General features: G+C 43.7%; 1 protein-coding gene across 6 annotated transcripts in view; it reads left to right on the top strand.

Moving 5' to 3' along the window:
* TMEM39B (transmembrane protein 39B) overlaps nucleotides 1–27869 on the top strand; it is a 480936-nt gene that overhangs the window by 255963 nt on the left and 197104 nt on the right. For all 6 annotated transcript variants that reach the window (XM_069223330.1, XM_069223325.1, XM_069223329.1 and 3 more), the window contains one exon: nucleotides 11471–11591. In XM_069223330.1, coding sequence (XP_069079431.1) covers nucleotides 11471–11591 — 121 coding nt within the window. The remainder of the gene's footprint in view (nucleotides 1–11470; nucleotides 11592–27869) is intronic.

Here is a 27869-nt window from a genome sequence, read left to right on the forward strand (position 1 = left end):
TATTCAAAATATTGTTTGTTATTTATACTCCATTTACAAAACTTGTGGGTTAGTGTACACTTCAATACAATTACACCTTGCAGCATTAGCGGTCTATCTACAACAGTCAACACTTAAATTTCTATAAAATCCCTGTCATTAAGGCATTTATGGAAAGTCTTAAAAGGGTAATTCCACCTAGGGTTTCTACAGCACCAATTTGGAACTTTAACATTGTACTTACTAGACTTACGGGACCACCATTTTGAGCCTTTGCATAACTGTCCACTCCAATTTCAATCTTGTAAAATAGCTTTTTTGGTAGCAGTCACTTCACTGAGACTTGTGAGTGAGCTTCCGGCATTAACCTTGGAGGAACCTTTTTTTCAAATACATAAAGTTAGAGGGTAGTGTTTCGTACCAATCCCAAATTTCTTCCAAAGGTTGTTTCTGCGTTCCACCTCAGTCAGTTGAATTACCGGTTTTCTTTCCACAACCTCATTCAGTTGCAGAAAGAGCTCTACATACCTTAGATCTTAAAAGAGCATTAATGTACTATATTGATAGAACTAAATATTTTCATTAAACTAAACAACTCTTTGTTGCTTTCTCACCTCCACACACAGGAAAGGCTATATCTAAAGCAGGTGTATCAAGATGGATAATTAAATGTATTCAAACTTGCTATGCTAAAGCTAAGAGTCCATACCCCCTAGAGCATACTCAACTCATAAAATAGAAGCATCAATGGCTTTCTTAGGTAATGTACCAATAGCTGACGTTTGCAAAGCAGTCACATGGTCAAATCCACGCACATTTACTAAACACTATTGTCTGGATGTATGAGTAAGACAACAAGCAAACATTGGACAAGCTGTGCTTCGTACTCTTTTCCAAACAACTGCAACACCTTGAGGTTAGCCACCACTTTTGGTCGGCACTGCTTTACAGTATGAAGAGCATATGTATCAACAGCCACACATGCCATTGAATGGATTATATTACTTACCCTGTAAGCATATGTTCGTGGCATGTAGTGCTGTAGATTCACATGTTCCCGAAGTATACTCCTTATACTTCCTCATCTCCAAAAAGGACGGATCTCTAAGGGCAATCTTATTATGGCCCTTGAATTGTTACGTCCTGTTGGAGCATTTCCATATGCTCACTCTTCGACATGATTCAACTTCTCCAGGAAGACGACTTCCTCTGAGCTCTAGAATTAAAGGATACCTACTTTCATATTCCCATACACCCAGCACATCGCAAATATCTACGATTTGTGATAGCAGGCAACCATTACCAATTCAAAGGCCTTCCATTCAGACTGGCTACTGCACCTCTAGTGTTCACAAAATGCCTAACAGTGATAGCAGTACATTTTTGCAGACAAAACATCCATGTTTTCCCGTATCAAGACGACTGGCTTATCAAAGCCAGCACTCTCCTGCTGTGTCAACCACACACTCAAACTACCATAGACCTCCTCCATCAGCTAGGCTTCACCATCAGTTTCCAAAAATCTAATCTTCAGCTTTTACAGATTCATCTGTATCTGGGGCCTATTCTATACACCCAGGTGGGATTAGCATAGCCAAATACAGCACACACACTTTCCAAATGCTAATATGCTTCCAAGCCCATCAACAAGACACAGTCAGAACTGTTATGCACCTACTCAGTCCCATGCATGACTACACATGCGTCCGCTGCCGGAATGTCTAGCTCAACAGTGGCCTCTAGTGTTGATAGACAGCCTCACTCATCGCTCTCAGCAACGGTGGAATATAAACAACCTGCTAAAATGCTGGCCTTTCTTCGATCCCGTTTCTCACATCATTCTGACAACGGAAGCATCACAGTCAGGATGGGGTGCTCATTTACAGAATCTCACAGTCCAAGGTCTCTCGAGATACCAAACAGTGGGGTCTCCACATCAACTAACTAGAGCTTCAAGCTGTTTACCTAGCATTGAAAGCTTTCACACCTCACCTGATCAGCAAGGTTGTCTCAGTCCGGATGGACAATATGACAGCCATTTACTATTTACACAAATGAGGGGGACACATCCTCTACAGTTATCACACCTATCTCAGTCCATTCGGCGTTGGGCTCTCCATCACAACATCATATATTAGCGGAACACCTTCCGGGAACACACTACAATTTTGCCGACCTCCTCAGCGGGATGCTGCAACAAGCTCATGAGTGGGAACTTAGCCCACGAGTCCCACTCCCTTATTTACAAATGTGGGGGTTTCCAGAAATAGATCTTTTCACAACTGCAGACAATGCAAAATGCCCTAACTTTACCTCCAGGTTCCTACACCCCCTATCCAAGGGCAATGCTGTATGGATAAACTGGTCATGGATATTTGCCTACACTTTTCCACCTCTCCCTCTTTTTCCATTTCTCGTTCGGAAGCTCAGGCATATATCCCTTACACTAATATTTGTGGCTCCCACATGGGCCTGACAGCAGTGGTTCACAACGCTACTAGAACTATCAGTAGTTCCTCACAAGAAGCTTCCCCTCAGTCCAAACCTTCTCACTTAGAACCATGGAGAAATCAGGCACCCAAATCCCAAGGATCTAAATCTAGTAGTTTGGCTCCTGAGGTCGTAGAATTCAGTTATCTCAATTTCCCACCTGAATACATGACCATTCTCAAGGAAGCATGCACATCTACTACTAGACTGTGTTGTGCAGCTAAATGGAAAAGATGTTTTACCGTTACATTAATAATGATCCATTTAATGCAACAATACAACACATTGTTTGTTACCTGCTACATCGACATTGCTCTGGCTTTGCATTTACATCTATACGCTCAATCTTGCAGCAGTGGCTGATTACCTCCAAAGTAGACAACACCTATATTTGTTTAAGATACCAGTCACTACAGCCTTTATGTAAGGTCAGAGTAATTCCACCGCAGGTTCCACCAGCACCTGCATGGTAACTTAAAACAGTTCTAACAAGACTTGTGGGTCCACCATTTGAACCACCACATAATCGGTCCCTCCAATATCTGTCTTGGAAGGTCACCTTTTTGATTGACATCACTTCACTCAGATGTGTCAGTGAGCTCCAGACACTAACCTTAGAAAGAACCTTTCTTACAAAGATAGGGCAGTACTTAGCAGAAACCCAAAATTCCTTCCAAAGATGGTCTCCCATTTCCACCTTAATCAGTCAGTAGAATTACCTGTATTCTTTCCTCTCCCAGACTCATTTGCAGAAAGGGCTCTTCATAGGTTAGATGTTAAAAGAGCTCTTATGTACTACATTGACAGAACTAAAGACTTTTGTAAAACTAAACAACTTTTTGTTGCTTTTTCACTGCCTCACAAAGGAAAGCCAGTTGCTTAATCAGGCATCGCTAGATGAGTAGGTAAATGCATACAAACATGTTACTTTAAAGCCAAAAGAACTCTGACTCTACCTCCTAAATCACACTCTGCTTGCAAAATAGGGGGTTCAGTGGCATTCCTGGGCAATATTCCTATAGCTGGTCTATGTAAAGCAGCTAAATGGTCTACACCACACGCCTTTACTAAACATTATTGTGAGAATGTTCGAGCACTTCAACAAGCTAGTGTAGGTCAGGCAGTGCTACGGACAGTTTTCCAAACAACTGTAATACCTACAGGTTAGCCACCACTTTTGGAGGGCCACACATGCCATTAAACGGAAAATGTTACTTACCAAGTAAGCATCTGTTTGTGGCTTGGAGTGCTGTAGATTCACATGCACCCAGCCTCCTTCCTGGCCACATGTGGCAGTTGCAGTTACTTTACATTCTTCTTTGCATGGACATCTCATTTCTTACACTTACTGTACACTCCATTCACATCTGCCTGCGGGAAAACAATCTTTCAGTGGAGTCGATGCACATGGGCATTATCACCAAGAGGAGGAGTCACTCTACCTCGTGATTCAAATGACTTCTTCGAGGGAAAACAACTTGTACACTTCCAGACCCAACATTAGGTAGCAGGAGTATGCAAAGCATGTGAACCTACAACACTACATGCCACAAACCATGTGAATCTACAGCACTACACACTTCCTGGGTAAGTAACATGTTCCTTTAAAAAAAAAAAAATCTTCTTGCCATTTTGGGCATATAGGGGCTCGATTGTTCCCAGGTTTCCACAATTTGACTGCTATAATAAATACTGTCAAGCTACTTAAAATGAATATGTCTATAACAAGCAGACACAGCAGCCTCCCTAGGTGCCATCAGAGCAGTTAGCCATTTGGTATCAGCCACCTGCCCTCCACCTTCCGTCCAGTCACTTCTACGTTTTGGGTATGTGTCCGGGTTATGGATTACAAATGTTTAATAATGTTATGGATATCTGTTTATCCAGAAGTGGCTCGATGGTGGCTTTGGCCTCGAGAGCTATGTTTGGGGATACGTTTGATGGTGGATTTTTTTGGAAGTAGGGCATTTTACAACTCTAGGTAGCAATAAATACTGAATTCAAAGTAATCTGAACTCTTCCTTCTATGTTATTAATGATTTAATTTCTGTAATTGCTGCCACATACCCCAGACCTTTGAGCCGAAGAGTGTCCTAAACCTTAAAACGCTTCAGGTCACCCACTCCAGGTAATATCATCTTTACCCACAGGACAGTATGTAATTTGCGTTTCTCCCTTTCCAGTGTTTCCAACGTCCCTTTACAAAAAATAATTACCATCCTAGTCGCTGGGAGTACAAGGTCTACCCCAGGTAGAAAATGTCTTGCGTTCTTCCTGTAACTATAACATTCTGCTCCTGTACAGAATATACAATATGTTCTCATGACGCAAAGTCTATCTTGCTTTATCGTATGCTGGATCTCCCCTAGTTGACTAAGTGTGAAGGTCAATAATATTCCACTTAATCTGAAATGGTCACCCTACAGTCATAGGGAGACTTGCAGCATTTATAGCCATGCTGGCCCTAGGAACAACATTTTACCATAGAAATTATAAAACCATAGAAGTGAGATTTCTTTAAAATAAATAAATAAATCTTTCGTGAGGAATATTCTGAAGAAAGAAAAACTTTTCTTGAGGGCAACCATTTGAACAGCTACACCCTACCTTTAATAGAGGTCGGTTAAACGCCCAATGAGCGATCTCCTTCTGATGTTTTTCCATCAAAGGATTGAGATTTCTTACCCATATTCTGCTCTGATAGAAATGAGAATGCCCAAATATTTGGTTTTGGACGTAGTTATTGACATGCATACCTACAGTGACTTCTATTGTACACGCCACTGGATATACAAACCCCATTTAAATTGTAGTCCAATTAAATCTCCAGTCATTTAGAGTTTTGATTTCTTTTTTTATTGGCCTGAGGTTTTGGAGTTACTCATGTCTATAAGTAAATTATCTGCATGCAGTGAGACCTTGTCCCTGAGACACCGACTTGAAACCAGTCAAACTGGAGTATGATTTCATAATTCTAGTCAGAGGCTGTACTTCAAGGGCAAGGAGAGGAGGTAGATGGGTAGCATCTCTACTGCCCCATTAAATAGGAATGAACTGGAATTGGCGGTTATTTATCTCTATCTTGTCCACAGGTTCCACGTATAGCAATTTAACATAAGCCAACTCTTGTCATTCAAGCTAGGTAAATAAGTAATCCCAATTCAATTTCTCAAACACATTTGAAAATAAATTTGAAGTATAACTGTATAGAACAAAAAAGATTTTGGCAGGGCATTGTTCAGCCAATGGATATTAAATCTTGTGGCCCACTGGGGCATGAAACTGCTCTGATCTCTTTGTACTAATTTTTCAGTTATGGTCACAAATCTACTTGCATATGTTGTTGCAATTACTTTAAATTCTAGATGTAACTTTGAGATTGCTGTATCGGACTTCCATCAAACAGCATCACAGCCCTCTAATGGCAATAATATTGTGACCACCTCTCATATACCTGAGGGAAAGATAACCTCTTCTCGAGCCTTTGGGTACAGTGCTATGAGATATGGACAAGCATTGCTGCATTCATTTTATAAAATTTAACAGAGAGCCCATTTGGCTCCTGCGTCTTTCTCTAGCTGCAGTTGTTTAATCGGCTCTGTAATTTCGTCAGTTGAATTTTCAAAATACGGGATCACCTTCCATGCACACCTAAACTAGTTATGGATAGAAGCATAGAGTTGTCTTTAAAATGGATCATATTCTACAACTATTTTGGTTGGGTCTGTGGGCTGCTTACTATTGTTTGTCTTAATTCTTGTGATGATCCTGTGCTGGTCAGTATGTTTACTTAGCCAATAAATCGTTTGTCCTGCCTTGCAACCCTCATCATAACATCTGCACTAAGAGGTGAGGAAAGCTTTCTGCAAATCACTCATCAACTGGTGGTGGTGTAGCTTTTGGTAAGAAACTCATATTGGTATAAATCATTGGCATCTAATATGAATTGAGCTTCGAAATTCAGTATCTGAATTTCCACCATCTGAATATTTCCCTTTTTTATTTTCTCAGCCTAGCTGTGTAGCCTATTGCTCTTCGCATATTACTGTCATGTACTCCTTCCAAAAAGCTAGTGGCGTGGTCACTGAACCATTAATAAGAGCAAAGCATGCTAGTAGTTTCGTCCTTCAGGAGCTGTCTAAATTTGTCATTATGTAACCACTACAATTTCACCTACATCTCTGCCTACCATCCTGCAGGGGTCGTCCTTCAAAGCTATATGCCTTCTATACCTTGAAAATATCCTTGACTCCCTCAAAGCCACTTTCTATGAAGATCTCTTGCCCTCTACCATTAAAGCTTTCTCTGGAGAAGGTCTCTTACTCAAAGCATCATCATAGAAGCACTCAAGATATACATGTTTCTGTCACTCCTGAAGAATCCCACGCTAGACCCTAACAAATCGAACTACTGGTGCGTTACGCTGCTGCTCTTCATTAGCAAGATCACTGAAAAGGCAGCCTACACTCAACTCCAAAATCACATTAACACCAACCATATCCTGGATGACTAAATCTGGTGCATGGTCATGCTGCAGCAAAGGGACTGGTACCTTACAAAGCCTAGACAGCACTCTCCTAACCAAAGGTAAGGATGTTTCCTGTCTCCTGATGTTTCTTGCCCTCCTCCCCCCCCATCCACCTTCATCATTGTCAACTATTCCACCCTTATCACACACCCTGAAGTCTTAGAATGGCATTCATGGGCAATGTCCTTCACTGGTTCTCTTCCTACTTTTCCAGCCATTGCCAGTTCCTTCACATCTGCACTGCTGGGTCCCAAAGGTTGCTGTATTGTGTCATCTTCAACCTCTCCTTGATGCCCCTTGGGCATTTACACAATGATAACCGTATCAACATCAGCATGTATGCTGATGACACAAAACTCTGCGTATCCATAGTGCCTCAAACTCTGTCTGCACATATCACTCATGCCCTGGGGGTCCATCACATATCTGAACTTCAACCCTGTCACCACCCTTACAATTCAACCTGAGTTCAGGTTGAAGAATAGCCAGGTTAATCCTGCCTTCTCCCCTTGTACGTGGTCTAACATACCAGTATCCTACTCCAGAAAAGTAGGGAATACCTGATTCTAAAAGGTAAGTGGGATTATGGGATTAGAGAGAGAGGGAGAGGGAGAGAACCCTTGTTTGCAGCAATTTTGTTGGTAAAAGACCGGGATTGGATTTACTGAGGTACAGGCTAGCACAGCATCACAGAGGCACAATACAACTCGCTGTCAAGAGGGAAAGCAGAAGACTGTATCTGATAATGGAACAAGGGTTCTTATAACAGGCAAGTACTATAGAAATACTTGAGGCACCTTACCTGGTGTGAGGTGAATCATCTCTGTAACTTGTCTCCGGGCAAATGCAGAAACTTGCCAGAGTACTGAAAATGATCAGTGCTTTACTCCACTGGAAAGGTAAATGGTGGTCGCTCAACCAAAAGAGCAAATCCAAAGCCAGGTCAAAAACAGGTTGCCAGTCAACTAAGCCAAATCAATGGAAATAACTAGAGCAGGTTCAAGGTAAACAAAAATAGAGCAAAGTGCCAAGATCGATCTAAAAACAAATAGAGTTCTGTTTCAGGAAGCAGGATAAGGGGATATCAAGGAAGCCAGCAAAGGGGGGGGAAACAAAAAAGGTGTGTGAACGGAGTTAAGAGTGTGAGCTCGAACGTCCAGCGAGGGTGTCAAAAGAATCAGTGTTGCCAGACCTGGTCTTCTGTGTCCACTAACCCTTTATACAGCTCTCCCCCTTTCAGACCTAGAAGTCATTTGCTAGTCCTCTGCTTGGTTGTGCAACATTTTTCTGTCCTTATCCTAGAAACAGTTGCTGCTAGTGCCCTGTACTCGTATTATGTTTCTTAAGTGTGGTGCCACCATTGTCCCAATCATGACTAACATCACTGGCTCTCCTTGCAAGCCTGCTCTCATTTAGTCAAGCTTACTAGACAGCATATGCACAGCCTGTTGCTTGACACCTATTGTGGGCTTACCAAGGACATCCAAGGGCTTGGAACCCAACCATTGCTTACCATGAGTTGGCTCTCCTGTTGCTATCGTTTCCTGCGTCTTAATTGTGTCCTAGCTTGTCAATATTGTGTTTGTCCCTCCTGGAGCACAGCCTTTTAACAATTCCTTTTCATTGGCGGTCTTCTTTGTTTCCCCTGCACTACTTTTTAGGTTGAGCGCTCTGAACTTTTTTAATCTCTCTATGGACTTTTAACCACGCCCACCGCATGCTCATCACTATCACTCGTTTATGGGCTTGCCTTTAAAAAATCCATTGTTATCATTGGTAAACGCTTTACGTTTGTCACTCCTTGGGGCAGTTTTGTTACCGCCTTGACGATCGTCCCTGTTACATGGATAATTGCACATTTGCCGATATGTTTGACTGAGAGCGAACTTCTTTTTCCTTTTGTGTATCTTCTTCGTGCTCACACTCATGGCGGCCGTGGCATTTTGAATCGGCTCTTAAGCCAACTGTTTTTCTTTTCATGTTCAATTTATGTGGCAAGAAATGTCCAGTTAGGAATTTACAATGCTACTAGCTAACTCAAGCATACGTGAGACCCATTGCATTGCACATGCTTGTTTCTTTTATGTTAAGCATTCTATGGGCTTGTGTTTTCCAACTGTCTTGCTTTGGTACTGCTCTACCCTGCATTCATTGCTGCTATGTCACCCAAGTGCTCCTCCCTTCTTCTGACGCTCATCCTCATTTACTCACATGTGGACTTCTTCCCCCACTCGCTCCACATTGCTCTCTCACGTGTTGCCTCACCCCCAACCTAAAAGTTCCTTCCCCTGACCCATTCCCTCATTCTCTATTGCACATTGCTGCTCTTCTCCACCCACATGTGTATTGCTTCCATATACCCCCTTTCACACTGCTGCCACCAATCCACACCCACCTTATTTCCACTCGCCCAGCCCTCTAGTCTATTTTGCTTCCCTTTTGCCCAGCTCTGTGAAGGACCCTTCCCACCTGCCCCGCAAAAAAAAAAAAAAAAGCGTTCGAACTTCACATTTCTTGTATTTACTGTTCCAAATAAGTAAATTTGAAAGTCACTACTCATTTTGTAGATGCATACTTGGTGCACGTGCATCCAAAATGACACAACTACCCCATCTTAGCATCTTGTTTTAGCTGTGCTGTACAGCAAAGGTAAAACCATTGCAAAAGCCAATTGGTCCCAAAGACGAGACCTGTTGGCTTTGACGATGTAGCTGATTTGAAAACATACATTGGCAGCGCTATCCTGACCAGCATCCCCAACCTATCTGGTTGATGAGTTCACCGTCTCTGGTGGCTGTCTGCACACCCTTAGCAAGGACACCATAAGACTGGAAATGAAGTAGGGGGAGGATTCGGACTACGTCCCTTCCCCATCTGCGCATGCAGGAGCGTGATTGATGGCAACAATCAGAAATGCCACAGTTTAGGAAAGAGTTTCTTTTAAATGCATGTTAAACCACTTCCTGAATTATTGGGACAATTTAAAGTCACTATATCTTGCTATACTAGTGATCCACAATTTAGAGGTAATCTAGCGGATAAAACAGAATACATTTAGTCTTATCAGTAGCGTTAGAAGAAGCACAGAGTTGTATGAATAAAAGCATTTTTAAATTGAAGGATCCTCATTGTAGGACCAACAAGTAGAATATCCCTGCTACTGTTAGGGGACCCCGGAGCACTTCTTTAACATAATTTAGTTTAAAAAAAATCTGCATTTGAGACACACATTTCAAAGTGAGTTATTTATACGTCACCTCCATAGAGCTGGACAAGACGTTGTTTGCCGAAATATTTTTCTCAGTGGAAGAGACATAGTGAAAAATGCTACATTACAGCACCTAGCTGAAAATGCTAGCTTTCTATATTGAGAACGTGTTAAACCTGAATTTCTATAGAGAAATATGAAAAGAAAGAATGACTGAAAGTTAAGACTTCACTGTTTAACCACAATCTGTGCTTTTTTAGTGGCTGGTAACTCCTTGTAGAGAGGAGCTGGCTTTACAACCAACGTATAATAAGATGAACCTCTTAAAAGTATGCCTCATTGATATGCAGTAGCATTTAGCATTTGCCCTCAGAACAGATCTTTCCCTCCAAACACTGGTTGATTGTACAGCTCTATGTTGCCTTTTAGGTTGATTTTGTGCTGTACATGTACCACATAAATATGTACCTACAGTATGGCAGTGTGAGATCAGTCTGAACTAAATTATCTCCGGTGCTGGGCTGTGTCAGAAAAATGGGGTGGAGCAGTCAAAAGGCGGAGTACCTCTGACATTCAGTGCTGGCACACTTTGGTGGTGGCTCAGACACTGTTTTCAAGCCAGACATGATTAGCTAAGGGTTTCAGTTAATCTCTTATGATTGTGAAATACACAGATTTTTATTTTTAAACTATGTGTGCATTGCTTCAACAAGGTCGCAGAATTTATTAGCCAAATAACTAAGCCATAGACCAAAAGAAGTGATACACTTGCCAAGACACACGAATCATTTTAGATCACTTATTCCACAGTTCTCTTAGCAGAACCTACATTAATTTTAAGGTTTGACTGAAAGCAATGCAGTTCTTTGTGGGTTGATTTTAAATTGTGGCATCTCTTTTTCGACTTAATCCAGTGTTGGTGTTTCTGATTTGGGCTCAGGAAATAGTTCTGGTATTGGATTTTCAGTACATCAGCGTAGTTTTAGTGCCATAGCTTCCTTTATAAGTGATTAAAAAAGGTCTTGGGTTTCCTAAATCCTGTACTCTTGAAAAGAAGAACATATAATGGCGTATATGTCCTAGAGAACCTACTACATACACCCCTCTTTTCCTGAGCCCTTTCCTGCTTTTAAGACCAAGACACCTTCTTTAATACTTGTTTTTTTTAATTTTGAGGATTGTGTACCTGAAGACTTAGCTGTTTTTCACTTGAAATAAAACATTGTCAGTGACGCAAGCATGCTTCTTTTTCCTTTTCCCTGCAGTTGGACAGAGGAATGCATGTGGCCACAAGGGGTACTGGTGAAACACAATAAGAATGTATACAAAGCTGTTGGTCATTACAATGTGGCTGTGCCTTCGGACGTATCCCACTTCAGATTTCATGTAAGCATGTTTCTAACCAAATAAATGTCTGAGGTATTAGGGTTTGTGGGCTGAGAAGTAACATTTATTTTTATGACTGGTGCCAATGCTTTGCTCTAAAGTGTTACTTGAAACAGGCTGTCTGAGCCTGTAACACCTGTTGACATAGTTTGCATTTATAAGAAAAACTGCCCAGCTCTGTGGGATTTCTTGAAGCTTGCCTGCACGATAATGTTGTGTGCTGAGTCAATGTTACAATATAATCAGATAGGGAAGGAAGGCAGTTTACATTGAATTGCTTGATATTGTTTATTCACTGTTTTTCATGTTCTTACCTAATATATACTTTCAATTTCGCATTTTTTTCAAATTGATAAATAGTCGCTGTAGAAATCCATCCAGCCGATACAAGTTTTGCAAGTTGTCAACTTAACCAAGACTTGAAAAAATATTGAAAAATCAATTCATACCAATTTATCACAGCTTATTTTTACAGTATTGCAATTATTTACGTTCGTTTTGACAAATCTAGTGAGTTAGCATTTTAATTATTATCTTTAATTGTTGCTGTTAAATTGGGCTACTGGTATGTGATTATGCGGCTGCTGCATTTGCTTTATCTTTATAGAATGACTGCACTTGCCACACAACCTATCTTATTCTGCACAATTGCAGATTTTAACAACAAAAAAATCTAGTTCTAATGGACTGAAAGTTAATAAACCCTACCTCATGTGTTATTGCACAGTGGCAAGCATTTTGTTACACAGAGCAGGTCACCTTCCAGTTGCTTATTGCTGAGTTTGTGTTAAACTAGTATTAATGAGGTGAAACCTTTGTCCATACATTAACATGTGAGAATGACAAACTGGTGAAGAAATACTGCTTCCAAATGTTCTGCATTATGCAACAAAAATTTCATTTTCTTGCCACATATTTTAGTCAGCCCTGCCACATAATGTGGTCCTCCCATACTGCATAATTCGAGAGGCCCTGGTTACAAATCATGGTTGTATTATCTTGATCTAACTGTATTGCACACAAGGCACATATAGGGACTTGTACTATAGATTGAGTGTAGGGAAATGCCTCCTTGGCATCGTTACCCCTGACTTTTTGCCTTTGCTGATGCTAAGTTATGATTTGAAAGTGTGCTGGGACCCTGCTAACCAGGCCCCAGCACCAGTGTTCTTTCCCTAAACTGTACCTTTGTCTCCACAATTGGCATAACCCTGGCACTTAGTTAAGTCCCTTGTAACTGGTACCCCTGGTACCAAGGGCCCTGATGCCAGGGAAGGTCTCTAAGGGCTGCAGCATGTTTTATGCCACCCTGGAGACCCCTCACTCAGCACAGACACTGCTTCACAGCTTGTGTGTGCTGATGGGGAGAAAATGACTAAGTCGACATGGCACTCCCCTCAGAGTGCCATGCCAACCTCATACTGCCTGTGGCGTAGGTAAGACACCCCTCTAGCAGGCCTTACAGCCCTAAGGCAGGGTGCACAATACCACAAGTGAGGGCATATGTGCATGAGCACTATGCCCCTACAGTGTCTAAGCAAAACCTTAGACATTGTAAGTGCATGGTAGCCATAAGAGTATATGGTCTGGGAGTCTGTCAAACACAAACTCCACAGCACCATAATGGCTACACTGAAAACTGTGAAGTTTGGTATCAAACTTCTCAGCACAATAAATGCACACTGATGCCAGTGTGCACTTTATTGTAAAATACACCCAGAGGGCATCTTAGAGATGCCCCCTGAAAACATATCCGACTACCAGTGTAGGCGACTAGTTTTTGCCAGCCTGCCACACACCAGACATGTGGCTGGCCACATGGGGAGAGTGCCTTTGTCACTCTGTGGCCAGGAACAAAGCCTGTACTGGGTGGAGGTGCTTCTAACCTCCCCCTGCAGGAACTGTAACACCTGGCGGTGAGCCTCAAAGACTCACCCCCTTTGTTACAGCACCACAGGGCATCCCAGCTAGTGGAGAGGCCCGCCCCTCCGGCCACTGCCCCCACTTTTGGCGGCAAGGCTGGAGGAGATAATGAGAAAAACAAGGAGTCGTCACTGGCCAGTCACGACAACCCCTAAGGTGTCCTGAGCTGAGGTGACTCTGACTTTTAGAAATCCTCCATCTTGTAGAAGGAGGATTCCCCCAATAGGATTAGGGATGTGCCCCCCTCCCCACAGGGAGGAGGCACAAAGAGGGTGTAGCCACCCTCAGGGCCAGTAGCCATTGGCTACTGCCCTCCCAGACCTAAACACACCCCTAAATTCAGTATTTAGGGGCTCCCAGACCCAAAGAAGACAGATTCCTGCAACCTAAAGAAGGAGGACTGCTGACCTGAAGCCCTGCAGTGAAGACGAAGACGACAACTGATTTGGCCCCAGCCCCACCAGCCTGTCTCCCTACTTCGACGAAAACTGCACCAGCGATGCATCCGACAGGGACCACCGACCTCTGAAGCCTCAGAGGACTGCCCTGCCTCTAAAGGACCAAGAAGCTCCCGAGAACAGCGGCCCTGTTCAAGAAACTGCAACTTTCTGCAACAAACAAGAAACTTTAAAGACCCCACGTTTCCCGCTGGAAGTGTGAGACTTTCCACTCTGCACACGACGCCCCCGGCTCGACCTGCGGAAAACTAACACTACAGGGAGGACTCCTCGGCGACTGCGAGCCCGTGAGTAGCCAGAGTTGACCCCCCTGAGCCCCCACAGCGACGCCTGCAGAGGAAATCCAGAGGCTCCCCCTGACCGCGACTGCCTGTAACAAGGAACCAGACGCCTGGAACCAACACTGCACCCGCAGCCCCCAGGACCTGAAGGAACCGAACTCCAGTGCAGAAGCGACCCTCGGCCTAGCCCAGGTGGTGGCTACCCCGAGGAGCCCCCCTTGTGCCTGCCTGCATCATTGATTCCTATCTGAAACCCGACGCCTGTTTGCACTCTGCACCCGGCCGCCCCTGTGCCACTGAGGGTGTACTTTCTGTGCCTGCTTGTGTCCCCCTCAGTGCCCTACAAAACCCCCCTGGTCTTCCCTCCGAGGACGCAGGTACTTACCTGCTGGCAGACTGGAACCGGGGCACCCCCTATTTCCATTGAAGCCTATGTGTTTTGGGCACCACTTTGACCTCTGCACCTGACCGGCCCTGAGCTGCTGGTGTGGTAACTTTGGGGTTGCCTTGAACCCCCAACGGTGGGCTACCTTGGACCCAACTTTGAACCCTGCAAGTGTTTTACTTACCTGTGAACTTAACATTTACTTACCTCCCCCAGGAACTGTTGATTTTTGCACTGTGTCCACTTTTAAAATAGCTTATTGCCATTTGTGTCAAAACTGTACATGCTATTGTGATTATTCAAAGTTCCTAGAATACCTGACTTAAAAACCTTTCATTTGAAGTATTACTTGTAAATCTTGAACCTGTGGTTCTTAAAATAAACTAAGAAAATATATTTTTCTAAATAAAAACCTATTGGCCTGGAGTAAGTCTTTGAGTGTGTGATGCTCATTTATTGCCTGTGTGTGTGTACAACAAATGCTTAACACTACCCTCTGATAAGCCTACTGCTCGACCACACTACCACAAAATAGAGCATTAGAATTATCTCTTTTTTCCACTATCTTACCTCTAAGGGGAACTCTTGGACTCTGTGCACACCATTTCTTACTTTGAAATAGTATATACTGAGCCAACTTCCTACATTGAGTCAAAGATACTGTTCTTATTTGTAAACATGTTTGGAGTATGTCTAAATAAATTCCAAATTATAGATTCTAATACATTTCCCAGTGATTGCATTTTGTCATATGTACCTTGCATTGTTTTATGCTAGATTGCTAGATTTAAGCTACTTAATAAACATTTGCTACTTGTATGTATTGCAGATTGTATGTTTGTACAGCTCAAAAGACCCTTTGGAGGTACACAATCTGACATGAATTTTAAGCACACAAAGGTTTTGGCTAAGTTAAAATAAATACATTTTGTAGTGTGTTTTTTGCCTACTTCAATCGTCTTGTGCATGTTTGCCAAACTGGAGTGCAGGAAAACAATATTTTCTTTCTACCAGAATGTTCTATACCATCAGATCTGTTGTACTGTGATGCACTTCAGGTTAGCTCCCTCGTGTGCAAACCTATTTATGATCTTATATGAGAGGTAGTGTCCCTTGGTTGACTTGGCTGTAGAGTATTTTGAGAATGTAATACTTTTGGTTTTATATATATATATATATATATATATATATTCGATGGCATGTGTAGCTGCAGGTACACATGCTTTGCACATCCCGCCATCTAGTGTTGGGCTCGGAGTGTTACAAGTTGTTTTTCTTCGAAGAAGTCTTTTCGAGTCACGAGATCGAGGGACTCCTCCCCTTTCGGCTCCATTGCGCATGGGCGTCGACTCCATCTTAGATCATTTGCTTTCCTCCATCGGGTTTGGACGTGTTCCTTTTCGCTCCGCGTTTTGGTTCGGAAAGTTACTGAAAATCTCGGAAAATTCGACGGTCTTGTTTGCGTTCGGTATCGGGTTAGTTACAACAGATCGACACCGAATTTGGAAGAGCTCCGGTGGCCCTTTGGGGTTTTCGATCCCCCGGTGGGGCCTAGTCGGCCCGACCACGTGCGTCTTCAAGGCTAATGGAACGGACCCCATTCCGCTTCTGCCCCGAAATGTCACAACAAGTATCCTTATACAGATCAGCATCTGGTCTGTAATTTGTGTTTGTCTCCAGAACACAAGGAGGATACTTGTGAGGCCTGTTGAACGTTTCGGTCCAGAAAGACCTTAAGGGACCGAAGAGCAAGAAGACTACAGATGGCGTCGGTGCCGACAGGACAAAAACACATGGAAGAAGAAGAGGAAGCCTTCTCCATCGAGGATTCGGACTCGGAAGAGATCAATCCTGAACAGACGCCGAAAACCGTGAGTAAGACGTCGATACACAAAACTCACGCAAAGACCACAAAAGCCCAGGGGACGCCACCGCCGGCAGGCCATGGCTTAACCCGAAAAATAGGTGACCGAGCATCAGCACCGAAAAAGGGCATGCATGTGTCGAAGTCATCCGACTCCGGTCGAGATACCGGCACAGAGCAGACTCGGCACCGGGTCAGAGCAATCTCTGCACCGAAGCAAGTCGGCACCGAGAGATCACTACGGCGAAGAACAAAAAAGTGGCGTCGGAACCGAAAAAGGCAGCTGAAAAGGTTTTGGTACCGAAACATCTGGCCTCGGAACCGAAAACAAGTTCCTACACAGAGGAACAAGGCCTGTCCTCACAAATGCAAACACATAGATTTGGACAGGAACTAGAGACAATGGAGCCAGATTACACCCAAAGAAGGCTCCACATCCAAAAACAAATGGGGAAGATCAGTACTCTCCCTCCGATTCGGATGAAACGAAAACTTGCCTTCCAAGAGAAAGACAAGCAGCCACAGGCAAAGGTGGCTAAACAAGTAACCCCGCCACCATCTCCACAACGCGCTCCACAGCCATCACCGGTAGCCACTCCACCAATGATGCAATCCCCAAATCATACAGGGATGAGTCAGGATGATCCAGACGCGTGGGATCTTTATGATGCGCCAGTGTCAGATAACAGTCCCGACTGTTATCCAGCCAGACCGTCACCACCTGAGGACTCTACCGCCTACACACAGGTGGTGTCAAGGGCAGCGGCGTTTCATAATGTTAGCCTGCATACAGAGCCAATTGAAGACGACTTTCTACTTAACACACTGTCGTCAACACATAGCCAGTACCAGAGCCTCCCCATGCTACCTGAAATGTTGAAACACTCCAAACAAGTGTTTGAGGAGCCTGGCTAAGGAAGGGCAATAACTCCAAGGGTGGAGAAAAAATATAAACCGCCACCAACAGACCCTGTGTACATCACACAACAGTTAACACCAGACTCGGTGGTAGTAGGTGCAGCACGCAAGAGGGCGAACTCACACACCTCAGGAGATGCACCACCTCCAGACAAGGAGAGTCGTAAGTTTGATGCGGCTGGGAAAAGAGTGGCGGTACAAGCAGCCAACCAATGGCGCATTGCCAACTCACAGGCCTTGTTGGCGAGATATGATAGGGCTCATTGGGACGAAATGCAACACTTTATAGAACATTTGCCCAAGGAGTTCCAAAAAAGAGCGCAACAAGTGGTAGAGGAAGGACAGAGTATCTCGAACAATCAGATACGGTCAGCAATGGATGCAGCAGACACAGCTGCTAGGACTGTCAATACAGCAGTAACAATACGGAGACATGTATGGCTGCGTACATCTGGATTCAAGCCGGAAATACAACAAGCCGTGCTGAATATGCCATTTAACGGACAGCAGTTGTTTGGGCCGGAGGTGGACACTGCTATCGAAAAACTTAAAAAGGACACCGATACGGCCAAAGCCATGGGCGCCCTCTACTCCCCACAGAGCATAGGCACATTTCGAAGATCACAATTTCGAGGGGGGTTTAGAGTACAAAGCACTGAACCCACAACCTCACAAACAAGGCCCACTTATCAGAGCCAATACCAGCGGGGAATTTTTCGGGGACAATATAGAGGGGGAGAGTTCCCAAAGAGTAGAGGGAAGTTCCAAAGTCCCAAAACTCCACAAAACACAGTGACTTACATGTCGCAAATCCCCAACACACAACACCAGTGGGGGGGAGACTAACCGAGTTCTACAAAAACTGGGAGGAAATAACAGACACGTGGGTTCTAGCCATTATCCAGCATGGTTATTGCATAGAATTTCTAGAATTCCCTCCAAATGTCCCACCAAAAACACACAACATGTCAAAACAACACATAGATCTTCTACAACTAGAAGTTCAAGCGTTGTTGCAAAAAGACGCAATAGAGTTGGTACCAATTCATCAGAGAGGAAGAGGAGTCTACTCACTGTACTTTCTCATACCCAAAAAAGACAAAACTCTAAAACCTATATTAGATCTCAGAACATTAAATATCTACATCAAATCAGATCACTTTCACATGGTGACACTGCAGGACGTAATCCCATTGCTCAAACAACAAGACTACATGACAACACTAGACCTAAAGGATGCGTACTTCCATATACCAATACATCCTTCACACAGAAAGTACTTAAGGTTTGTATTCCAAGGGGTACATTACCAATTCAAAGTGTTGCCATTCGGGATAACAACTGCGCCAAGAGTTTTTACAAAATGCCTGGCAGTAGTGGCTGCTCATATCAAAGACAGCAAATACATGTGTTCCCGTACCTAGACGATTGGTTAATAAAAACCAACACGCAGGAAAGGTGCTCGCAACACACAAAGTATGTCATAGAAACCCTTCACAAACTAGGTTTCTCACTCAACTACAACAAGTCACACCTTCAGCCGTGTCAAATACAACAACACTTAGGAGCAACAATCAACACAACAAAAGGGATTGCCAATCCAAGTCCACAAAGGGTACAAGCATTTCACAATGTAATACAGGCCATGCACCCAAAACAAAAAATACAGGTCAAGATAGTGATGAAACTACTAGACATTATGTCCTCATGCATAGCCATTGTCCCAAACGCAAGACTGCACATGCGGCCCTTAAAACAGTGCGTAGCATCACAATGGTCACAGGCACAGGGTCAACTTCAAGATCTAGTGTTGATAGACCGCCAAACATACACCTCGCTTCAATGGTGGAACACTATAAATTTAAACAAAGGGCGGCCTTTCCAAGACCCAGTGCCTCAATACGTAATAACAACGGATGCCTCCATGATGGGGTGGGGAGCACACCTCAACCAACACAGCATCCAAGGACAATGGGACACTCAACAGAGACAGTATCACATAAATCACTTAGAATTACTGGCAGTATTTCTAGCGTTGAAAGCTTTTCAACCTATAATAACACACAAACACATTCTTGTCAAAACAGACAACATGACAACGATGTATTATCTGAACAAACAGGGAGGAACACACTCAACACAGTTGTGTCTCCTGGCACAGAAAATTTGGCATTGGGCGATTCACAACCACATTCGCCTAATAGCGCAGTTCATTCCAGGAATTCCGAACCAGTTAGCAGACAATCTCTCTTGGGATCACCAACAGATCCACGAATGGGAGATTCAACCCCAAATACTAAACACTTACTTCCAAAGATGGGGAACACCACAAATAGATCTATTTGCAACAAAGGAAAACGCAAAATGCCAAAACTTCGCATCCAGGTACCCACAGGATCAGTCTCAGGGCAATGCGTTATGGATGAGTTGGTCATGGATATTTGCATACGCTTTTCCCCCTCTCCCACTCCTTCCATATCTAGTAAACAAATTGAGTCAAAACAAACTCAAACTCCTACTCATAGCACCAACTTGGACAAGACAACCTTCGTACACAACACTACTAAACCTTTCAGTAGTGCCTCATGTCAAACTGCCAAATACACCAGATCTGTTAACTCAACACAAACCACAGACCAGACACCCAAATCCAGCATCACTGAATCTGGCAATCTGGCTCCTGAAGTCTTAGAATTCGGACATCTAGACCTTACACATGAATGTATGGAGGTCATAAAACAAGCTAGAAAACCTACAACAAGACATTGCTATGCAAATAAATGGAAACGATTTGTTTATTACTGCCATAGTAATCAAATTCAACCCTTACACGCATCTGCTAAAGACATCGTAAGCTACTTACTGCACTTACAAAAGTCAAAGCTAGCTTTTTCATCCATTAAAATACATCTCACCGCAACTTCAGCTTATCTGCAAATTACGCACTCAACTTCACTCTTTAGGATCCCAGTCATAAAGGCTTTTATGGAGGGCCTAAAAAGAATTATCCCACCAAGAACACCACCAGTTCCTTCGTGGAACCTCAACATTGTCTTAACACGGCTCATGGGTCCACCTTTTGAACCCATGCACTCATGTGAGATACAATATTTAACATGGAAAGTAGCATTTCTAATTGCCATCACATCTCTAAGAAGAGTAAGTGAAATACAGGCATTTACCATACAAGAACCCTTTATTCAGATACACAAGCATAAAGTGGTTTTACGAACTAATCCGAAGTTCTTACCAAAAGTCATATCACCGTTTCACTTAAATCAAACAGTAGAACTACCAGTGTTCTTTCCAGAACCAGATTCTGTAGCTGAAAAAGCACTACATACATTAGACATCAAAAGAGCTTTAATGTACTACATTGATAGAACAAAACAAATACGGAAAACAAAACAACTGTTCGTTGCTTTTCAAAAACCTCATATAGGGAATCCAATATCCAAACAAGGCATTGCCAGATGGATAGTTAAATGCATTCAAACCTGTTATCTCAAAGCAAAAAGAGAACTGCCTATAACACCAAAGGCACATTCGACTAGGAAGAAAGGTGCTACTATGGCCTTTCTAGGAAACATTCCAATGACTGAAATATGTAAGGCAGCCACATGGTCTACGCGTCATACGTTTACCAAACATTACTGAGTGGATGTGTTAACAACACAACAAGCCACAGTAGGACAAGCAGTACTACAAACCTTATTTCAAACAACTTCAACTCCTACAGGCTGAGCCACCGCTTTTGGGGAGATAACTGCTTACTCGTCTATGCAAAGCATGTGTATCTGCAGCTACACATGCCATTGAACAGAAAATGTCACTTACCCAGTGTACATCTGTTCGTGGCATGAGACGCTGCAGATTCACATGCGCCCACCCGCCTCCCAGGGAGCCTGTAGCCGTTTCGAAGTTGATCTTGAACATTTGTAAATTTGTAAATATATCACTTTAAACCACATTATGTACATACATATTTACTCCATTGCATGGGCACTATTACTATATACACAACTCCTACCTCACCCTCTGCGGGGAAAACAATCTAAGATGGAGTCGACGCCCATGCGCAATGGAGCCGAAAGGGGAGGAGTCCCTCAATCTCGTGACTCGAAAAGACTTCTTCGAAGAAAAACAACTTGTAACACTCCGAGCCAAACACTAGATGGCGGGATGTGCAAAGCATGTGAATCTGCAGCGTCTCATGCCACGAACAGATGTACACTGGGTAAGTGACATTTTCCATATATATATATATGTTCGATGGCATATGTAGCTGCAGATACACATGCTTTGCACATCCCGCCATCTAGTGTTGGGCTCAGAGTGTTACAAGTTGTTTTTCTTCGAAGAAGTCTTTTCGAGTCATGAGATCGAGGGACTCCTCCCCTTTCGGCTCCATTGCGCATGGGCGTCGACTCCATCTTAGATTGTTTTTTTTCCGCCATCGGGTTCGGACGTGTTCCTTTTCGCTCCGCGTTTCGGTTCGGAAAGATAGTTAGAATCTCGGAAAATTCTACGGTATTGTTCGCGTTCGGTATCGGGTTAGTTACTACAGATCGACACTGACTTTTGAAGAGCTCCGGTGGCCCTTCGGGGTTTTTTCGATCCCCCGTCGGGGCCTGGTCGGCCCGACCACGTGTCTCTTCAAGGCTGATGGAACGGACCCCATTCCGCTTCTGCCCCAAATGTCACAACAAGTATCCTTATACAGATCAGCACCTGGTCTGTAACTTGTGTTTGTCTCCAGAACACAGAGAAGATACTTGTGAAGCCTGTCGAGCTTTTTGGTTGAGGAAGACATTAAGAGACCGAAGAGCAAGAAGACTGCAAATAGCGTCGGCGCCGACAGGACAAAGACACTTGGAGGAGGAAGAAGAAACCTTCTCCATCCAGGAGTCGGACTCAGAAGAGCTCGATCCCGAAGAGACGCCTAAAACCGTGAGTAAGACGTCGACACACAAAACTCACGAGAAGACTACAAAAGCCCAGGGGACGCCACCGCCAGCAGGCCATGGCTTAACCCAAAAAATAGGGCACCGAAAAAGGGCACGCATGTGTCGAAGTCATCCCACTCCGGTCGAGATACCGGCACACAGCAAACTCGAGCCCGAGACAGCGGGTCCGAGCAAGTTCGGCACCGAAATCAGTTGGCACCGAGAGACCGGGACGCCGAAAATAAAGAAAGTGTCGTGGGAGCCGAAGAAGGCTACCAAAAAGGTTTCCATTCCGAAACATCCAGCCTCGGAACCGAAATCAGGTTCCTACACAGAGGAACAGGGACTGTCCTCCCAAATGCAAGGACATAAGTTCGGTCAAGAACTACAGTCAATGGAGCCAGACTACACTCCGAGAAGGCTCCACATCCAAAAGGACACAGGGAAGATAAGTACTCTTCCCCCAATTAGGATGAAAAGAAGACTTGCCTTTCAAGAAAAGGATAAGCAGCCACAGGCAAAGGTGGCAAGACAAACAACACCGCCACCATCTCCACCACCATCAACGCACACATCACCGGTAGCCACTCCACCACTGATGCAATCCCCAACTCATACTGGAATGAGTCAGGATGATCCCGACGCATGGGATCTTTATGATGCGCCAGTGTCAGATAGCAGCCCAGACTGTTACCCAGCGAGGCCGTCGCCACCTGAGGACAGTACAGCCTATACACAGGTGGTGTCAAGAGCAGCAGCATTTCATAATGTCACCTTGCATGCAGAACCTATTGAGGATGACTTTTTGTTTAACATACTATCCTCCACTCATAGCCAACACCAAAGCTTACCTATGTTTCCCGGAATGCTAAAACACTCCAAACAGGTGTTTCAGGAGCCTGTGAAGGGCAGGGCCATAACTCCAAGAGCGGAAAAAAAAGTACAAGCCACCGCCAGCAGATCCTGTATATATCACGCAGCAATTAACACCAGACTCTGTGGTAGTAGGGGCAGCTCGCAAGAGACCAAACTCTCACACCTTGGGAGACGCACCACCTCCAGACAAGGAAAGTCGCAAGTTCGACGCTGCGGGGAAAAGGGTTGCAGCACAGGCTGCCAACCAATGGCGTATTGCCAACTCACAGGCACTGCTGGCAAGATATGATAGGGCTCATTGGGACGAAATGCAACATTTCATTGAACACTTACCCAAGGAGTTCCAGAAAAGGGCACAACAAGTGGTGGAGGAAGGACAAAGTATCTCAAATAATCAGATACAGTCAGCAATGGATGCAGCAGATACAGCTGCTAGGACAGTAAACACAGCAGTAACCATAAGGAGACACGCATGGTTGCGTACGTCAGGATTCAAGCCGGAAATACAACAAGCCGTGCTGAATATGCCTTTTAACGGACAGCAGTTGTTTGGGCCGGAGGTGGACACTGCTATCGAAAAACTTAAAGACACTGATACGGCCAAAGCCATGGGCGCACTCTACTCCCCACAGAGCAGAGGCACATTTCGCAAAACGCAGTTTAGAGGGGGGTTTCGAGGACAAACTACAGAACCCACAACCTCACAAACCAGGCCCACTTATCAGAGCCAATATCAGCGGGGACGTTTTCGGGGAGAATATAGAGGGGGACAATTCCAAAAGAGTAGAGGGAAGTTCCAAAGTCCCAAAACTCCTCAAAACAAGCAGTGACTTCCACGTCACAAATCCCCAACACATAACACCTGTGGGGGGGAGACTAACCAAGTTTTACAAACATTGGGAGGAAATAACAACAGACACTTGGGTCCTAGCAATTATCCAGCATGGTTATAGCATAGAATTTCTCAAATTCCCTCCAAACGTCCCACCGAAAACACACAATATGTCAAAACAACACATGGATCTTCTAGTACTAGAGGTCCAAGCGTTGCTACAAAAAGGAGCAATAGAATTAGTACCAACTCAACAGAAAGGAACAGGAGTTTACTCTCTGTACTTTCTCACACCCAAAAAGGACAAGACTCTAAGACCTATATTAGATCTCAGAACATTAAATACCCACATCAAATCAGATCACTTTCACATGGTGACATTACAGGACGTAATCCCACTGCTCAAACGACAAGACTACATGACAACACTAGACCTAAAGGATGCATATTTCCATATACCAATACATCCTTCACACAGAAAGTATTTAAGGTTTGTATTCCAAGGGGTACATTACCAATTCAATGTGTTGCCATTCGGAATAACAACTGCGCCAAGAATTTTTACAAAATGGCTGGCAGTGGTAGCTGCACATATCAGAAGGCAGCAAATACATGTGTTCCCGTACCTAGACGATTGGTTAATCAAAACCAACACACTAGAACGGTGTTTACAACACACAAAGTACGTCATAGAAACCCTCCACAAACTAGGTTTCTCAATCAACTACACAAAGTCACACCTTCAGCCGTGTCAGACACAGCAATACTTAGGGGCGACAATCAACACAATAAAAGGGATTGCCACTCCAAGTCCACAAAGGGTACAGGCATTTCACAATGTAATACAGGCCATGTATCCAAGACAACAAATACAAGTCAAAATGGTGATGAAACTCCTAGGCATGATGTCCTCATGCATAGCCATTGTCCCAAACGCAAGGTTGCACATGCAGCCTTTACAACAGTGTTTAGCATCACAATGGTCACAGGCACAGGGTCAGCTTCTAGATCTAGTGTTGACAGACCACCAAACATACACCTCGCTTCAATGGTGGAACAATATAAATTTAAACCAAGGGCAGCCTTTCCAAGACCCAGTGCCTCAATACGTAATAACAACAGATGCCTCCATGATAGGGTGGGGAGCACACCTCAATCAACACAGCATCCAGGGACAATGGGATACTCAGCAAACACCGTTTCACATAAATCACTTAGAACTACTGGCAGTATTTCTAGTGTTAAAAGCATTTCAACCCATAATAAGCCACTAACACATTCTTGTCAAGACAGACAACATGACAACGATGTATTACCTAAACAAACAGGGAGGGACACACTCAACACAGTTGTGTCTGCTGGCACAGAGAATATGACATTGGGCGATACACAACCACATTCGCCTAATAGCACAGTTTATTCCAGGGATTCAGAATCAGTTAGCAGACAATCTCTCTCGGGATCACCAACAGATCCACGAATGGGAGATTCACCCCCAAATACTAAACACTTACTTCCAAAGATGGGGAACACCACAAATAGACGAATTTGCAACAAAAGAAAACGCAAAATGCCAAAACTTCGCATCCAGGTACCCACAAGATCAGTCTCAGGGCAATGCGTTATGGATGAGTTGGTCAGGGATATTTGCATACGCTTTTCCCCCTCTCCCACTCCTTCCATATCTGGTAAACAAGTTGAGTCAAAACAAACTCAAACTCATACTAATAGCACCAGCTTGGGCAAGACAACCTTGGTACACAACACTACTAGACCTCTCAGTAGTGCCTCATATCAAACTACCAAACAGACCAGATCTGTTAACTCAACACAAACAACAAATCAGACACCCAAATCCAGCATCGCTGAATCTAGCAATTTGGCTCCTGAAGTCTTAGAGTTCGGACACTTAGACCTTACACAGGAATGTATGGAAGTCATAAAACAAGCTAGGAAACCAACCACTAGACATTGCTATGCAAATAAGTGGAAAAGATTTGTTTATTATTTCCATAATAATCAAATTCAACCCTTACATGCATCTGCCAAAGACATCGTAAGCTACTTACTACATTTGCAAAAGTCAAAGCTAGCTTTTTCATCCATTAAAATACATCTTAACGCAATTTCAGCTTACCTGCAAATTACGCACTCAACTTCACTATTTAGGATACCAGTCATAAAAGCGTTTATGGAAGGCCTAAAGAGAATTATACCACCAAGAACACCACCAGTTTCTTCATGGAACCTCAACATTGTCTTGACACGACTCATGGGTCCACCTTTTGAGCCCATGCACTCATGTGAAATGCAATATTTAACATGGAAAGTTGCATTTCTAATTGCCATCACATCTCTAAGAAGAGTAAGTGAGATTCAAGCATTTACCATACAAGAACCATTTATTCAAATACACAAGCATAAAGTAGTTCTAAGGACAAATCCTAAATTTTTACCGAAAGTCATATCACGTTTCACTTGAATCAAACAGTAGAATTACCAGTGTTCTTCCCACAGCCTGATTCTGTAGCAGAGAGAGCGCTACATACATTAGACATCAAAAGAGCGTTAATGTACTATATTGACAGAACAAAACAAATTCGGAAAACAAAACAATTATTTGTTGCTTTCCAAAAACCTCATGCAGGAAATCCAATTTCCAAACAAGGCATTGCTAGATGGATAGTTAAATGCATTCAAACCTGTTATCTCAAAGCAAAAAGGCAACTGCCTATTACACCAAAGGCACACTCGACTAGAAAGAAAGGTGCTACTATGGCCTTTCTAGGAAACATTCCAATGACTGAAATATGTAAGGCAGCCACATGGTCTACGCCTCATACGTTTACCAAGCACTATTGCGTGTATGTTTTAACAGCACAACAAGCCACGGTAGGCCAAGCAGTACTACGAACTTTGTTTCAGACAGCTTCAACTCCTACAGGCTGAACCACCGCTTTTGGGAGGATAACTGCTTACTAATCTATGCTAAGCATGTGTATCTGCAGCTACACATGCCATCGAACGGAAAATGTCACTTACCCAGTGTACATCTGTTCGTGGCATGAGACGCTGCAGATTCACATGCGCCCACCCGCCTCCCCGGGAGCCTGTAGCCGTTTCGAAGTTGATCTTGAACATTTGTAAATATATCACCTTAAACTACATTATGTACATACATATTTACTCCATTGCATGGGCACTATTACTATATACACAACTCCTACCTCACCCTCTGCGGGAAAAACAATCTAAGATGGAGTCGACGCCCATGTGCAATGGAGCCGAAAGGGGAGAAGTCCCTCGATCTTGTGACTCGAAAAGACTTAATTGAAGAAAAACAACTTGTAACACTCCGAGCCCAACACTAGATGGTGGGATGTGCAAAGCATGTGAATCTGCAGCGTCTCATGCCACGAACAGATGTACACTGGGTAAGTGACATTTTCCATATATATGTTCGATGACATGCGTAGCTGCAGATACACATGCTGTGCATATCCCGCCATCTAGTGTTGGGCTCGGAGTGTTACAAGTTGTTTTTCTTCGAAGAAGTCTTTTCGAGTCACGAGATCGAGGGACTCCTCCCATTTCGGCTCCATTGCGCATGGGCGTCCACTCCATCGTAGATTGTTTTCTTTCCGCCATCGGGTTCAGACTTGTTCCTCTTCGCTCAGTGTTTCGGTTCGGAAAGTTAGTTAAATCTCGGAAAACTCGACGGTATTGTTTGCGTTCGGTATCGGGTTAGTTATAGCAGATCGACACCGAATAAAAGAAGAGCTCCGGTAGCCCTTC

Source organism: Pleurodeles waltl, chromosome 3_1, assembly GCF_031143425.1.
Source record: "Pleurodeles waltl isolate 20211129_DDA chromosome 3_1, aPleWal1.hap1.20221129, whole genome shotgun sequence".
Lineage (NCBI taxonomy): Eukaryota > Metazoa > Chordata > Amphibia > Caudata > Salamandridae > Pleurodeles > Pleurodeles waltl.